The sequence below is a fragment of the Nestor notabilis genome, unplaced genomic scaffold (genome assembly GCF_000696875.1).
Source record: "Nestor notabilis isolate BGI_N333 unplaced genomic scaffold, ASM69687v1 scaffold8726, whole genome shotgun sequence".
Classification (NCBI taxonomy): Eukaryota; Metazoa; Chordata; class Aves; order Psittaciformes; family Psittacidae; genus Nestor; species Nestor notabilis.
In genome coordinates, this window is record NW_009931432.1 from 1 (window position 1) to 13,398 (window position 13,398).

The 13,398-nt window shown below is 37.9% G+C and overlaps 1 protein-coding gene across 1 annotated transcript in view; it reads left to right on the forward strand.

Moving 5' to 3' along the window:
• Window positions 1–9,675: 9,675 nt before the first annotated feature.
• The window catches only part of SIK2 (salt-inducible kinase 2), a gene marked incomplete at its 5' end in the record, with an annotated part of 34,053 nt that continues 30,330 nt past the window's right edge, over window positions 9,676–13,398 (forward strand). Inside the window, 2 exons of the mRNA XM_010015887.1 lie at window positions 9,676–9,792; window positions 12,337–12,400. Coding sequence (XP_010014189.1) covers window positions 9,676–9,792; window positions 12,337–12,400 — 181 coding nt within the window. The remainder of the gene's footprint in view (window positions 9,793–12,336; window positions 12,401–13,398) is intronic.

Sequence of the window (13,398 nt, forward strand, 5' to 3'; positions counted from 1 at the left end):
AGCGCCCTTGCAGGCTGCTTGTTCCTTTTGTCCCTTCCGGCACTGGAGCCTCCTTCTGTAAGGAGGGGGATATCTCATTTACTTGAGGTGTTCGGCTGCGGGCAGGCTTTGGAGCAGGAGCCCTGGCCGCCGTCCTTGTTTGTTTTCTTGCTTTCATCTTCCTGGCAAGGGCAGCGGTAATGCCGCCTGGTGTAGCTGTAGCCGGGTGCCCCAGTGGCTCAGGCCACAGGCGGTGTGTTGCTGTCACAGTAAGGATGCTCGGGTTGGGAGGGTGCAGGGGGCCAGGCGGCTGTTGGCTTAGTTCGTGAGTATAGCCATCAGATAGTGGTAACTTTCTGTTAACAGTGAAGGTTCAAACCTTGCGTTGTACTCGCTTTCGTGTCGTGAATGTTTTACGGTTTCCTGACCTGGCCAATACTTGCAGATGAACAGTCCTTATACTTCAGCAATCTGCTTTAGCAAAGGAACTTCACTGTGTGTTTATCTCCTGAGTTCTTCAATTCCTTCTTCATTCTTCAATTCATAATCCTGCCAGTTAACCAAATTCAACCGGGTTTAGTCTCTTTGTTTAACCCCCACCCCTCTCCCCTCTGTGTGTGTGTTACCTGGTGATTACTAGTCTGTAGATTGTTAATATCTTATGCTTTACCTAAAATAAATTACTGCAAGTCTGCATAGAGAAAATGTAGTCATGGTCACTTGTTAAAAACAGGTACCTGATGAGAGTAATAGCTTTGAAAGATCAGCTTCATTTTATATTTTCTTTTCGGGTGATTTTAGTCACAGCACCTAGAGTTAGCCTTTTTGTAAGGCTGTTATGGTTGCTTTCATTGTTTGTTGAGGAAGAGTTTATTGTGCTGTTCTGTACCAGGCAAAAGTAAGTAAAATATTGTCTGAAGTACAAGGTAAAAAACTGAAGAGACCTGCAATTATTCAGTTACTGTGATCTTGTGTGGTAAAATCATTCCCTGCAGGAATGAAAAATGCCCTTAGTTCAGGCTTTAGTTATGGAAAACAAACCTGCAGTGCTAACACTGTTCTGTCCATGCAATGATAGGTGAGCCTTGCATCCCAAGTATTAATTTCTCTGTCTTATTTCTCAACTTTTATAATAAACTGTTAATTATTTTTAACTCCTTCCTTGCTGTTACTGAATAGCCAAGCAAAGACCTTGCAATGGTAATGTTCTGTTCCCAAGTTTGATGCCATATGCCAAACTAATAAACGCTTCACTTGAAGTTAGTAAGTTGTTGTCTGCTTTTTAGTTCTCATTTCTTTGGCAGACTTTGTGACGGGGATGAGAACTTTAATATTTATTCTAATTTGTCATTTTAGAAAGTGTATTTGTTTAGTATTGTTCAAAATAGCAAAGATTATGGAAAATGGAGCATAGCAGCTCCCCAACTTGGGTATGATTTTTCCATCAGTGTCCTAAGAAATTGTATTAGAATGCACCAGAATTTAGCAGTCTTTAAATTCTTTTAACCAGCTTTCCTCTTCTGAGGAACCTTGTGCCCAGTCTGAAGCCTTTTTATCTTCTGCATGATTTTTACAGCAGATTTGCCTGTATTGAAGATTTATGTCAAAGTCCTTCATTTTTCAATACAGCTACGCTGACTTTCTGCAGTAAGATACGCAAGAATATTTATCTGGAACTTAATTGCTGAGTTAGTTGCTGAAAGTTCTTATGTGGCCTTTGAGGAAGGGGAAACATATTATGAAGACTTCTAGTAATGTCAGGGGAAATTAACTCTAGCCAAATACTACTTTGAATTAGCACTTTGAGTTTGGACCACCTCACTCGATTTAGTATTAGTCCAATATGCATCTAAAGTGGAAATCCTGCTTATTAATATCTCAAGCTTGTTCTAAACTGTTGCTTAAATTTCTTGAGTTGCTAATTTCTCACATTCATTTGTGCCTTACTAAACTTGCAGCCAAAGAATATTGAGCTTACTAGCTTCTGGAAAGGATGAATTTGCGTCCCATCGCGTCTGTACTGCGGAAAGATCTGCGCTGTGTTGCTGTTGAGAGTTGCTCAGAAAGCTCTTTTAAAAAGGACTATTTCCTTGGCTGAGTTTCTCCTGAATCTCCATATTTGAACCCTTTCACTTCAGAACCTGTTTGTTGTTGGGCTTTTTTAGCATCAGTACATTTGCCTGTGTAACTGACTAGCCAGTAAATCTTAAATTAAAAAAGATGGGCTCTTGTTACCTGGAAAGGTCAGAATTTAGAGGTTATGTACAGAATCAATCTTTTTTTAAGGAAAGCCTGCATATCAGAGTGCAGAATTTTAACTTGAACTGAAAATAGTAAGCACAGTTTCCATAAAATGTTAGCAAAATGTAGGAGAGAATAAAATGAAACTAGGCATGAGGCAGACGTTGTACATAAGACAGGGTAGTAGATGGTTATGCGAAACTGGAAATCATAACTTGAATCTTGTATTAATGTAATACTAAAATGGCATGACTGAATAGTTGAAAGAAGGAAAATGGGGGATTGATACCTATGTGTAGTAATAGAGGTAGTGCATGACACTCTTTAATGACGGTCCATAAAGAGTGCTCCAGAAGGTTGAACCCATGGTTGAATGTGGTCTTTGCTTTGCTGCTTGTTTGTGTGTTTGTTGCCATTCTAATTAATGACACGTGCTTTTCTGCTGTGCCTATTTATCCTGTTGCTGAGAAATCCTGTGATCTCAGGGTAACTTTTGTTAATGAGGCATGCACAAATAAGCAAAATTTTCCCTGAGAAGAAGAGTCGTCTAAAAGAGAACAGAAGTATTTGCAAGCATAAAGTTCAAGAAGATGGATATTTTCATCTGCTGAAATATGATGATGTGAAGTAATGAACAGTAGTGAAAACTTCTTGGAATAGATGAAGGTACTACTAGGAAAAAAGCAATGCAATTTGAGGATGAAGAAAAGCCTTTGTGAATAGGCTGTGCGAGAGTCATGTTCCCTGCCCCCCAAAACTCTGTAACTAATATCCCCTAAGGATTAGTCATCTACAGAAGAATACTAGCCATTGCTCCTCAGATGAAAATGAAACCTTTCTGACTAGTATGTCCTTATGGTTCACAGTTATGCTTTTAAACTGTCTGGTATGTTACAGGTGGTTTGCACTTTTCTCTGAAAATTGCCAGCTCCTTATACAAGATGTGATACAAGGTCAGATGCGAATGTGTGATTGAGTGTGCTTAGATCCATGTTAAAATGAAAGATACAAGCAGAGACAGCAGCTCCCTGTGCTATGTAGCATGAAGTTTGGGTTAGTGGAGTAATTCAGCAGGGAAATGACACTATTGGCAGAAAAAAAAAAATATATATATACACACTCAGGGTGCTGATTTAACTTTCCAGCTGTGTGCTCTCTAGATATCTTGCAAGGGGGAGAGGAGGAACATGTATCTGGAGGCAGAGAGTGTGAGCTCACAGGTTGAGCATAATGTGCTTCACCCTGAAGGAGGTGAATGCTTTTATAAATCTGTGATAGCCAAACACTTTGGTGTTGCAAATTGGAGTTGCTACAGATTGCAGGAAGTTGTGTTTATTAATTTTAATGCAGTTTATCTACTATTAGGATGTATTGGGTTAAGTCAAATATTAATTTCTGTAACCTGCATGAAACCTTAAAGCCTGTAGGGACATGGACAAACCTCTCTTTTATGTTCACTTGTTAGGCCAGTTCTCTAGGCGTTTAGTAAAAGAGGGAAGGAAATTTGCAAAAATATGCAAAAAATTTGCATATTTTTTTAATTAAAAGCAATCATGAAAGTTGCAGTGATATTCTGGAATACAAATTTATGCACCAAAAACCAGCAATAGGGGAAGGAATGGGATCCCTTCTTGTATTTGAAATATGTGCTAGTACTATATATTGACGTTTGGTTGGGATTTTCCAGTTGTCTTTTATTATCCTTAGGAGAAGTGATAACTATTAAAAAGGCCAAAACTAGAGTCAGAAAACTTGTGTAATTGTCCTCAATTTGGTATATGCCAAATCAGAGTTAGTTTGCTTGTGCTGTGGCAATGCTTGACCATGCTAGGGAAATGAGAATTCATTTGCGTGTGCAGTCTTTCTCTCTGCACTGTCTTCAAAAGATCAAAGTGATGTTCCAACATCTGCGCAAGATGCTAGTAGTTGTTGGCAAGCTGTATATTTGGGGACAAAACACTCTTCAGACAGGAAACTCTTCCCCATCTTGAAGCAGTTTCTCCACCTCTAAGAATTACTTCCCTTTTTCCTGTCATCATGACACAGCTGAGATTGTGGACAAAAGTGAGCTGTTGCTGTTGAATGCACTGTTCCTTCACATCATTATGAAGAAGTTACTGGATTTTAAGTATTTCCAAGTGGGTTTTCTCTCTTATCTTCTGTGGCCCTGGCAAGATGCATGAACGATGAAGATTCAGAATAGACTGAGATATCTAATCTGCATTTGACTGTACAAGCAGTGGGAGCCAGCTGCTACTATGCTGTTTCTCCTACAGAAGCCTGCCACCATATGCATGTATATAATATGCACATTAAGAGTTGTACAAGGACTGCAAATAGGAAATTCTTTTCCTTCAAGTAGACACACGCTTTTACTCTCTGTTAAAAAACAACTGCTTAATAGTACCAAATAATTCCACATTGTAAGACAAAATATGGTTTGGTGTAATGTGGTGGGTTTTTTAAACTGAGAACCTATTAAAACTAGAAATATAGCTTGTTCTTCATTAATTTGTATCTCTTCCTCTTGCATCTCAAATAAGATAATTAGTGGAGAGCTGTGCTTGGAATTATATCAGATATCTGAGAGACTGAACTAATGTGGTTATACCACACACTTTTATGAATACACTAGTGATAGCTGGTAACTGAATGATCTAACTAAAGAAGTCTTGTTTGTCTTTTCTTTTTTGAACAGAGTACAGATGTAGCAGCCCAAAAGGCATCTCAACATGATGACAGAGGTAGCAAGTAGCCTGCTGAGACAGTGGCTCCTTTTGTAGTACTCCAAAGCAATTTGTTTTCCAACGTTCGCAAAGTCACATGTAACATAATTTTTCTAGCTCCATAGTTGCCTGCAGGAATTCAGTATTAATTGACTTAATAAAGAGCATTTTATCTCTGTCATTATTGTCTGGTGGCATCTTCATAAAAACATTTTTGTGTCAGTATTTATCCAAGTCCTTGATACATTGTTGTAACTCAATGCCCAGTGGGTAAACAAAACAGGTCTTTTCAGACTCAAAAGCTGTAACTGCATAATACTTTAATCAGTGGTACGTGTTAGTGTTACCATTTTGGGAGTGTTTGTATAGAGAATATAGAATGTTACTAAGTGCTTCTTTGGAGTGTTAACCTTCTGTGGCTTGTTCTAAATCTATGATCACTTTTTCCTTGTGGCATGGAGAGGTAAGGAAATCTTTAAAAACTTTTGAAAAAAGACTTTTCTGGAGTTATTCTGCTCCAAGAAACATTGACCTGAAGACTTGTTATCTTGCTCCCACACTTTCAGGAGAACAATTTGGCTTCAGTCTTACAACAGTCTTTGGGAATTGTTGTATTTCTAAATACAAGAGAGAAAGGATAGGAAACTTCTGGAAAGGGAGGAAAGTAGGAAATACTGGAACATGAAGCACTGTTCCTGGCCAGAAAGTGGGGTGAAGGTTATAGCAGGATTTGTAGCCATGCTTTCCAAATTTATGACCCTCTCTTATTATTCTTTTTTTAAATGCTTCTTTTCCCTATGAGATTTTACTGGTTGCTGCTTCTTAGGAAATAAGATCTGTTCAAGAATTCTAACCATGTAAAGATGAAAAATGTCTTCTGCATCCTTTTATTTTAGATACAATTACTTTTTAGCAACTGAAATTATTATATAGCTGCATAGTCTTACTAACCTTGGAAAACATAAAACTACAGTAGGTGCTGATTATTAAGAAACTGAAGTGAAAATGGAAGTAGGTAATCTTTAAAACCGATGGACAAATGAGTTATTGAGGTTTTTCTAGGGAATTGGATATTTTTATGTGGGAAAACAAAGCTAAAAGACTGGGGTTTTTTTGTGTTCGAACTTGTGAATGTTAGAAACTAGGAACTGCAGTGTCCAGAATAACGTTTGGTATCTCTGGAGGAAGTTGGCAACACAGACACTTGTAGGTAGGCTTGGAAGTGATTTGAACTTTCAGTAAAAGGAATACTCAAAATTTAAGCACAAACTGTGCAAGTGCCAAACTATACTGGAAAAAACAGCAAGAGTCAGTGTACTTGTAAAGCTGGATCTTTTACTAGGGAAAAGTAGCAGTAGCAAGCCATACAGTTGTAGAATTCTTCCCCTCCCCAGTAGGAGAAGTATAGAAGAAGGAAGCATAAATATTTGTGCTAATCAAACTGATGATAGTGTGATAAACAGATAAACAAAGGTTCAGGCTGCTGTGGTGTGGTTTTCCCCTAAATTGTCCAAACATCCCTTATTTAATCCTTTGCTGCAGTTTCACTCGTTTTGTTTTTCCTCTTCTAGGCTACTTAACCTCCTTTATTTGCAATCCTGCTTTTACTAGCTTTTCTGTACTGCACACATTTCCTGTATGCAATGTTAGTAAACAGGAGAAAGTTACTGTATCTTTTTTGCTTGTATTTGCAGAGCTTCCTAAAACACCTTACTATGGGGAGAAAATGCACACAGCTGTAAGGTGAAATTGAATGAACCAGAGCCAGGGAAGGAGGCAGCTTTAAAAGTTGAAAAGTGATGCAAATTTTAGGTAAAGCTTATGCACTGTGTGGATTATGTGAAGAAGGAAGGAGGTGAAGAAAGAAGCTACTGTAAATAAGTTACTGCGAAGTTGATGCTGTCTGTGCAAATTGCTATTTTAATTAGGTTGCCATTAAACTTTAAATACAAAAAAACCCACCACCACCACAGCATGACTTTTTTGCATTACTCTACATCAATGAAGGAGGCAGGCAGACTTTGCTGAACACCTGATCTATCCAAGATTGGAGATACAGCTTGCAGTCAAGCAACAAGGTATTACTGTTTTGTGATAGGAATGCAAGATTGCTATAGATTAATCTCCTCATTGATTTGTAAATAAGCGATAGTGAGCTCCATTCCTCTTAAATCTGGAGGTCACACAAATAACGGGTGTAAATTGGATTAGATGTGGAGAATGAAGGAGAAACCAGCTTGTAGGTCTGGTTGATTCCAGAGAGCCAGTATAAAATAGAGGAAGGGGAGAAATGTGACACATAAGGGTTTTTTTGTAAATATTTTCCTGATGTACAAGAATTTTGTCTGGCTTTAGTGGTTTGTTTTGATTACTTTGACATTTTGTAAGTTTCTAGTGAAGTGATTTCTTCTGAGACTAATAAATTGTGCTTGCAAAAAAAAAAAAAAAAGCAACCAGAAGTCATTTCATTAGGTGTGATTTTAAATTAGGTCAGGGAGGATTAAACGTATCGGGTTTGTGTGGTGTTTTTTCTTAAGCTGCATGAATGATTGTTTGCATCCTCTGCTGCCACATGCCATATAATCAGACCAAATAAGGAAGCAGCTTGCTTTTCTGCCTTTATAAGTGAGCAAAAGGGGACCTGCTGAGAGAATGAGCAATTGCTGTAGGGAGTAGTCAAAGGGAGTGCAAATCTTGCAAGACCAAGTGGGAAGTCCAGTCCTGTGTGTATGACTGTTCTTTTCCCTGCCCTTATTCCTTGCATATGTGAAGCCAGACCTTTATTATCAAGTTTTATACATATACCAAGTATAAGACAGCAAATTAATAGTGCAGTTGGAAAGAATGGGAATAGGATGAGGGGGTAACAAACAGGAGCAGAAACATGTTTCACTTGCATGGTTTAGAGAGTGTCTTCATAGTCAAAAGTCAGAAACTTGGAAAGGGAGACCTGTAATCTTTTAGGACCCTGCCATCTTGAGCACCACTGTTCCCGAATGCTTCCCAGTGCACAGTAACGTGAAAGAGGGCAGAGTAGATGCATTGAAGAGAGCTGTAAATAAAAGCAAAAGACAATAGGAGGAAGCATGTTTTGAAAAGATCAGGCATCATGATCCCCTAAATTGCTGTATGTTATACTAGGATATTGGATGTTCCAGAGAGCTGGGGACGAGAGGAGGGCTGTGTGGAGTGGCTGAATACCATTTTAGGTACCACTTCTTCCAAGGAATCCACTGTTAGATTTTTTGAAGGATTAAGGCTATAGAGTTAACTCGTGATTAATGGCGAAAATGTTTCGGGATATGAACCTTTTTTTCTTGTTTTCTCTCTAATGGCTGTACTATCATTATTCTTATCAATGTGTACTGTACTTTGATAAATCCAGCTTCACTGAGTTCTACAGTAATGGGATGTTGGTTAAAAAAACCAACCTCCTATATTTTGAAAAAAGTTTCACAAAACTGCTTGCTTGCTTTGGAAAATAGTCCTGTTCTGCTTCAGCTCTGTAAGCGTGCATCCTGCATCTTAAAAATCAAACTGACTTTTCACTGATTACACAGCTAGACGAGTTTATTCACTCAGCATTATCTTATTTTTCTGGTGGTTAGGGAAGACAGTGACTTTTGAAGAGGTTATAAAGCAAAAGCGTACTGAAATGAAGTCAATAAATAGTTAATTCTGAATTCAGGTGGGTCCATAATCAGCCTTACTGCAGATAATGAGATTCACCTCCTGTGGATTTTTGTCTCCTGCATAGCAGCTGTCTCCCATAGTTCAATAGTTTGTGAAATGCAGTTATAATTGGAAGCATTTGTGTGACTTATATATTGTTTGCCCCTGCTTCAGCATTAATAATGTGATATTCAGGATGAATAAACACCATTCATATATTCAATACTCTTTAGTATTGTTATCCTTTGCATGTTTTTTATGCTATATTTTTCTTTCTCCTTGGCTTAATTTTTTTAATTGTCTCACATTTGGAATCTTTAGTCTCTAAGGCATGTGTAATTACTTGTAATTCATTTTGCAGGTATTGGCTAAAAACAAGGTCAGTAGTAGGATCAAGATCTGTTTTCTAAACTAATTGAGATCTGTTTGCAAGGTTTGACTGACAAACATCTGTACAGTTTTTTCCCTGAACAGATGAACTGCAGATGTCCTTATGCAGTAGCATATTAATTAGTTAAAATAAGCATGTAACAGTTGAAACTATATAGATGTACCATGTTTTGATTATTTGCGTTGAGCCAAAAGGATTTTTTAAGTATCATTTTGCATTTCTGGGGTTCAGATTGGCTACCTTGACTCAAGAAATGGATATCATAGTGCTGGGTTCAGCCGACAACCATTAAGCTTTTTAAGATTATCTTTGCCTTTACAATGCTGCTTCATGAATCGTCCTGGGTTGTTCCCACCTGCTACTGATAAGAGCATTCTGCACCCAGGCTCATTGGAGTACTGGCCTTCATCACCTGTCCTGTATCTTCCATTTTGTGTAAAACCCTCTTTCCTACACACTGGTGGAGGTGATAGTCCAGAAACCACTTAATGGGACTACTGACATGTTTAATGTGGTGCTGCTGTATTTTTAAGTGTGGGTTGTGTATTTCTGAACTAGATGAAAGCTCCCAGTTATCTGGGGTTGCATTATTCCCTTTATAATGAGGACAAACTAATGAGGAATACATTGGGGAGTTTTAATCTCACTTTTGCTATTTGTCTGCAGGTGGCAATAAAAATCATTGACAAGTCTCAGCTGGATGCTGTGAATCTGGAGAAGATCTACCGAGAAGTGCAGATAATGAAAATGCTTGATCACCCACACATTATAAAGCTTTACCAGGTATGGTTAGTGGTGTCTCTTTTTCCCTTCTCCCCCCTCTCATTTGCTCCTATATGAGAAGCTTGCTCCATACCAGTGACTTCTGGCAGATCACCAGACCATGGCAAACTCTAGCTGTTCTGGAATTGATATGCATTGGGTGTTTTAACTTTTTTGAAAGTGCATCTGTTGTGGTCTTTTTCATTATATGGTACCAATTAGGCTGGCCTTCTTAGATACTCCAGTGTACCTGCAATCTGCTTTAAATACACAAAAGGTTGTTAATTTTGTTAGTGAAAAAGCTGAGTTGGAAATACCTGGTGATGAAACTTTGCTGTTTGTCAGTAGACAAGGTACTCTGTAAACTAGAGCAGGATAGGGGATATTCAGCATAATGTGTCTATACTGAGTACTAGCTGGGAGGATCTGTATGGATATAGTGGTTTTCTCTAGCCACGTCTTGGCTCAGAGTGTAGATTGAGGAGTGCTTTCAGCCTTTTTTTTCTTCCTTATCCAAAGATAAGACATGAGGGCACGTAAATCCAGATTCTGCAGACGTACTTGTGATGTAAATGCAAGCACAAAGCAACAACTTCCCAAACGCTTTATCTTGAAGTGTGTTTACTAGGAGACAGATAACTAGTTCTTTGGATTTATTTTTGTGGAATCTTGCATTTCACTTCTGTTGTGGATATGGATAATTTGACATTTAAGTGAATTACATATGTTGTGGAATTGAATGCATCCCTTTATTACATAAAGGATTGATAATTACAAAATAACAATGTGTATTTACACGAGAGAGAAACCTTCACTTGTGATAAAGCAGACAATGAAAACTTTTGAATGTTCTGTGACTTTTTTAGTGTGCATGTTTTGTATAGTAAAATATAGGTTAGTTATATATTGTTTCATTTTATGTTCCTGTTAGCAAATGGTAAAATGCTTGAAGCTGCTGGCATTTCTGCTTCAGTTAACCCTTGCTATTAAAGCTGTCCTGAGAATATTCCCTTTGGGGTCTGTTTAACAAATAACATGGTACTTCTGAGACGAGTTGTTTTGGTTTGTTTTTTTTTTTCCTCACTGCAAATAAACCTAGCTCAACAAACAAATGAAGATTTTGTGAATGCTCCATCCCTACCTGAGTTCAAGGCCAGGCTGGACAGAGTCTTGGGTGACATGGTCTAGTGTATGTTGTCCCTGCCCATGGCAACGGGGATTGGAACTAGATAATCTTAAGGTCCTTTCCAACCCCAACTATTCTATGACTCTGTTAAAACAAAGCTTAGCCCTTTACTATCCCTTTTATTAAGCGATTGGCTTGCTAGAAATGCATTTGGTAGATAGATGAGTTTATTTTTTAAAATAGCCTTCAATCAAATTGTCTTACTAGTTTGCTTGTATCATGTGCCTATTGCTGTACTGTGTCCATGCTACAAGTTTCTGAATTGTCTCATGTCAAGGACTTACTGAGGATCGTCAAAGTTAAGTAATGAATCTAGTGATCTTGGCTTGATTATGAATGATTCCATATATATACATAAAATCTCTATATAATATAATGTTGCTGTTTCCTGTCTCCAAATGTTGGTTTAAAACAGTCTTTCCAAACTGTTTTGCCACCTTGATACAGCCATTTCAGTCACTGCATGCTCAGCTGTTGTAGAATTAAACAAGGGTGCAGGAGGGACTGAAGAACTGCCATCTTGTTCTGTCAGCTGGCTTTTCAGTGTTTTGCTAATTCTGCTGCTATTATAACTACATCTCTTTCAGGATTTGCCCCCCTTTTTTTTTTTTTCGTTCTTAAGCATTCTTCTAAAAAGAATTAATTTGTGAGCAGTGGTCTAGTCCTTTAAAGCTTGTGCATAAATAAAATGCAAAAATCAAATTCAAGGTTTTATCCACAGACAGCTCAGATTGAACTATTTTACCGTGGTTCTTGAAATAGGCCCAAATTGTGTTGGGTGTTGAAATTGTTGTATTGTGCTGAAGGGAAGTCCTAAATGACTTAGTGTTTTGAAAGTAGATGATTTTCACTTTGGGTGTATATCTTTATGATTCTGTTTGTACAATGCATTCCTTACCAGCTGCTTAAGCAATTGAGGAGTACATCATTTGCAAGAAAGCTGCAAGATAACTGACTTGGCTGGCTTTTCACTGCTTATATCATGAAGTATGGAATTTTGAGTTGTTGGGTGATAACTTTCTGTTCAAGGCCATGAACACTTAGCTGGCCAATTCCTTACAGGAAAGGCTTTAAACTAACTGCTGAGGATATTATAATTTTGTTACTTGCTTGTGCCTAAGAATCCTATCTCCCTTCTCTGTATGCTGGCTTTATGCAGTATGTAAAGCTTATCCTTGTTCTTAGCATGCACATGCTCTCCTTGATTGTAGAGGTAACTTGAAACAACAAAGTGAAAGATCATGATAACCATATGTGCAAGGCAAAGACTTTCATATTCTTAACCAGAAGAAAACAATGAAAATATGTACCTGTTTGAGTGCTCGCTTGCTTTTTGTTCTTCCCACAAATAATCTCATGCGTGATTTCTCTGTCAACAGGTCATGGAAACCAAAAGCATGTTGTACCTTGTGACAGAATTTGCCAAAAATGGAGAAATTTTCGGTAAGCAAGAGATTAGTCTCATGTTTAACATTTTAATGTCAACTTCTGAAGTTTGTCAGTTGTATTTATCTTACCCAAGGATCCCCTTTACTGCAGCATGTAATTTTCCTTTATTTGTCTAGAATAAAGTCAGTGTTTCTTATTTTAGGACTATTAACTTTAGGAAAAACTGCTACAATGTACACTAGTTAGTTTTTAACTGATGTTCCTTTAGCAGAAGACAAAGCTTGTTAAATAGAACAGTGCAGGATAAACTCTCAGCTGACAGAATTGCCAGGTTTTCAGCATTGAGCTAGATGAAAAACTATATTGAAATGTTCAGCCCGATAATGAACAGTGACCCAAACAGTACTCAGGTTAACAGAAGAATCTGTTTCTTGTGCAGTTATGTACTAACTTATCAGATGTGATGTTTTAATGTTTTCAGGAAGAATGTGGTGGGCAGGACAGGATGTCAGGGTAACACGATAAAAATTTTAGGTTGTCTGTATGGACTTCCATGGTCAATTTGACATTAATTCTTGTTCTTTTTCTCAAACTCATCACTCGAGCAGGACTTCAGTGTTAAATTTGTGTGAAATTCAGTATTTCTTTTTAGTTATACTTTGCAGTGTGACTTTTGTAATGTTGAGCCTGGACTAAAATAGCGATCTCCTTCTATTGCTTTGGAAACAGTTCTTACTTAAATCAGTGCAGGACAATTGTATATAAATTCTGAGCACACTGTAGTACATATATGCTGAGCAGATAACCCTTCACACTTGCTCAGCCCTCTTTTAGTGTACGTGATTGCTCAAGGGGCAGCACAGTAGAGAATCCTCCAGTATTTAATTGAGGAAGTTTGCTAAATTTTAAAATCTTTTGCTGATGATTATGTCAAGGGGAATTTGTGAAGTGGCCTTTACTCCTCCCAAGGGCTATGGAGTTAATGGTAAAGGTGATTCCATGCTCCCGAGGCTTGCATTCTAGTATTGAAAGAGATTCCTGTATACTCTTTC